This window comes from Formica exsecta, unplaced genomic scaffold (assembly GCF_003651465.1).
Source record: "Formica exsecta isolate Colony F162 unplaced genomic scaffold, ASM365146v1 scaffold8, whole genome shotgun sequence".
NCBI classification, from domain to species: domain Eukaryota; kingdom Metazoa; phylum Arthropoda; class Insecta; order Hymenoptera; family Formicidae; genus Formica; species Formica exsecta.
In genome coordinates this window covers 620,201-623,550 of record NW_021853569.1, presented here as the reverse complement: position 1 = coordinate 623,550, position 3,350 = coordinate 620,201, and the positions used below count along the sequence as shown (strand labels likewise).

Below are 3,350 nucleotides of genomic sequence, written 5' to 3'. Positions count from 1 at the left end.
GAAAAATGAAAAGATGAAAAAAATAGATATAGGTCATAATAATTAATATATATATAGTATATATATATATATATATATATATATATATATATATACATATAATATATGTATATATCTTATTTAATTTTATGCTAATTTATATTATTTTTTAAAATTTTATTAATTTTATTTTGCATATTATTTTGTTATTGCCATTATTAATATGCAATTGCTATTTTAAACAACGAAAAACATTTATATGATGTAAAAAGTATATACATATAATATATGTATATATCTTATTTAATTTTATGCTAATTTATATTATTTTTTAACTGCAATAAAATTTTATTTTGCATATTATTTTGTTATTGCCATTATTAATATGCAATTGCTATTTTAAACAACGAAAAACATTTATATGATATTGGCAATGTAAAAAGCAATACTCCTACCTGTAAAGCGTCCACCATGAGATCCTTAAGTTCGTCGAGGCAACGATTTATACGCGCTCGTCTCTTCCTCTCCAAAAGCGGCTTCGTTATCTAGTGTTAAACACACGTTGTATTTTATTAATCAATATTCCGCGACAGCTGCGTCGAACGTTCGCACACCGGCCATGCAGAAACTTTGGCACCTCGATCTTGCATCTCTCATCGCGTGTCTTCGATCATCAATTGCTAATTTACTACATAATCGAGACACGAAGGCGGGAATTGAACGTCGAAATGTCAGGAACATAAGTGATAATCGAGAAACGCGCAGCGATTTCTTTTTATCGTTCTGTCTTCGTATTAATTCACGAAAGAAACCTTCGATTTATAATGAACAGAGATACGTCAAAAATAAAGTTTCTTTATTTTGCCGCGCGATGCCGAGATAGACGAGCGATAATTTAACATCAATTAGCGATTGATATCCCCGCATTGATTTCTTATCGGTGCCACCTGTCGAATGATCGTAAAAAAAGAATAAAATCTTGATTGCGATGAAAGACGCAAGATCTAAAAAAAAGTGTGCCTGATTTAAGGACTTTGTCAATTATATAGCAAATGCCTGACTATCGATTTGTCGAATGCTGAGTATCGCAAGAAATAAAATCATTAAAGAATGCGTAAATTATTATATATGCTCTTTGCATACATCTAAAACTTTGCAATTTTATCTTTATCAATGTATCAATGTTACCACATAACACGAATTAATTAGCAGTCACCAAACCGCATCGATAAATAATCGTCTACCGCTAGCGAAAAAAAAAATTTCTGTATATCACCGGCAATTAATAAATGCGAACATCAGCTCGGAGTGAAACGCGTGGTACGCAGCTACGCAAACTTGTTACATAATCACTCGTGGGCTACATATGTAAATAAATATCAACTTTTTTAAGCCGCGTGTAATTATGCGTAAATATATTTTTTTAATTCACAATATAGTTATATGAAGAGAATAATGTATTTCTCACAGTTAATTATTCAAGCTTATTTCTGTATTGATTGCGATACCTTCTTGTATTGATACGTTCTCGAGACTGGATGAGGATAATCGTACGACATCATTGCAGGTGAGGAAGATATAGATCCAGTAAGTAAATAAAAAACTGCAAAAGAGGGGATTAACAATAATGAATAGAATTGAATAAAATATAAAAGTGAGAGATCTCTTTGATATAAAATCACAAAGTAGGACTAGCTGTAGAGCTTAAACGCTAATTATGCAATAGGTATAAAATAATTTATAAATGCAAATATTGCCAAAAATAATAAAAAATGCAAATATATAACAAATGTCTTCTTTATCTGCTTACAATATTTAATAAATACTATAATAAATACAAAATAAATAATATCTTCTAAATTCCGTATTCTATATAGAAATAAATAATGTAATATCTAATTACAAAATATAACAGTTACAATCTCTCATCAGAGAAGTTAAATATATTTAGTTAAACTGGATATCTCTCTCGCGATAAAATATATGATAAAAATTTTATTTTGCCAACAGCCAATAAATTTATTTGATGAATAAAACACATGAACGTCATTAGCAGCGCACCGAACGATCAACCGGTGCAATTTAGAAAGCCATCAAATAAATCCGAGAGCCGACGGTTGGAAATTGACATTCACACTTTGACCATGCAAAATATTCGTCTCTCAAATTAATATTATAATCGATACAAAGATACTATCCGCATTTTTAGAAATTTTATGCGTGTGAATTAGCTTCTTCGTAGAGTTAAGGATAAATAAATAATTTCCAAAATAAATAATTTTATACGAAAAGTATAACACACAAAGAAAAATATATACAAATAATATACAAAAAAGAAAAAAAAAAATTAAGTAAAAAATGTACCTTTGTTAAAACTGGCAATTCCAATAGCAGTCTGTAATAATTGTCATTTAAAATGTCAAAAATTACATTTAAAGACACTCTACCGAATAAAATCTATAGAATGATTAATTGCACACAGGAACGATGCAGCACGTTGACGTGTCTTGTCAATTTTCCTCAAACAGTTGAATTATAACGCAAATCGATCTGTCTCACGGCGTCTCGCCGTGACATTTTACATTTCACGTATCAAGATTTAAATGAATAAAATAGCGGATAACGTGTGTATTCCGACGACACGCCGAGTGAGTTGACAGGTCGAGACGGGCTGACATTAGACACAGAGGCGGGTGCACTTGGTGGAGTCTCTACACCAACTGACTCGATGCTCTTCGCTGCCATTCCGACACAGGCTACCCTCACCCAGCTTGGAACCCTCCGGAGAAGCTACTTTGGATAGGAAGGTCGCTCCAAATGCTTCACGGTGTTGCACTCACTCATACACGCGCGCAGACGATACTTATATACGGGCTGACAAAACACGCGGGCCGACTCTCCCTCTGTGCATGTTACTATAATTAAAGTCAATATTGCCAAATCGGTCCTGTCAAATTTTACCACGAAAATCGTTAAAAGTTTTTTTCCGTATATATTTTAATCTGAAATTTGTCAGAAAAATTATCATAAATTATAATCTTTTACATAATAAATCGCAAAAAAACAAAAAAAAATAAATATTTGATTTTTACCATTGTCACTTATTGATTAATTTCGATTTTGTTTATTGGCCGGTCGAGATATACCACGAATTAGAACAGTTAGGAGTTATTGTTTAAGTTACGCCGTACGCGATAATTAATACCGTGCGTGGCAAATAAGATTGAATTACCAATTTTACACGCGCGTCTGTGGCACACACTCGCGTCGAATTTGTTTGCAAAATATTAGCAACCGTGCCGAGTTTGCAATGCGTTCGCGGTAACACGAGCCATCGTATTCAGTGAAAGCAAGCAACGTTCAATCAGAAT

The 3,350-nt window shown here is 32.3% G+C and overlaps 1 protein-coding gene across 2 annotated transcripts in view; it reads right to left on the bottom strand.

Annotated features, from left to right (window-relative positions):
- LOC115244121 (enhancer of split mgamma protein-like) overlaps nucleotides 1-3,012 on the bottom strand; it is a 10,973-nt gene extending 7,961 nt beyond the window's left edge. Inside the window, exons 1-3 of one of the 2 annotated variants that reach the window (XM_029821517.1) lie at nucleotides 2,344-3,012; nucleotides 1,488-1,582; nucleotides 435-524 (exon numbers count right to left, since the gene is read on the bottom strand). In XM_029821517.1, the coding sequence (XP_029677377.1) occupies nucleotides 435-524; nucleotides 1,488-1,541 (144 nt within the window). In that variant the 5' untranslated portion in view covers nucleotides 1,542-1,582; nucleotides 2,344-3,012. Of the gene's footprint in view, nucleotides 1-434; nucleotides 525-1,487; nucleotides 1,805-2,343 lie in introns of those variants that run through there. The other variant, XM_029821516.1, reaches the window with a different exon arrangement.
- Between the last annotated feature and the right edge of the window lie 338 nt (nucleotides 3,013-3,350).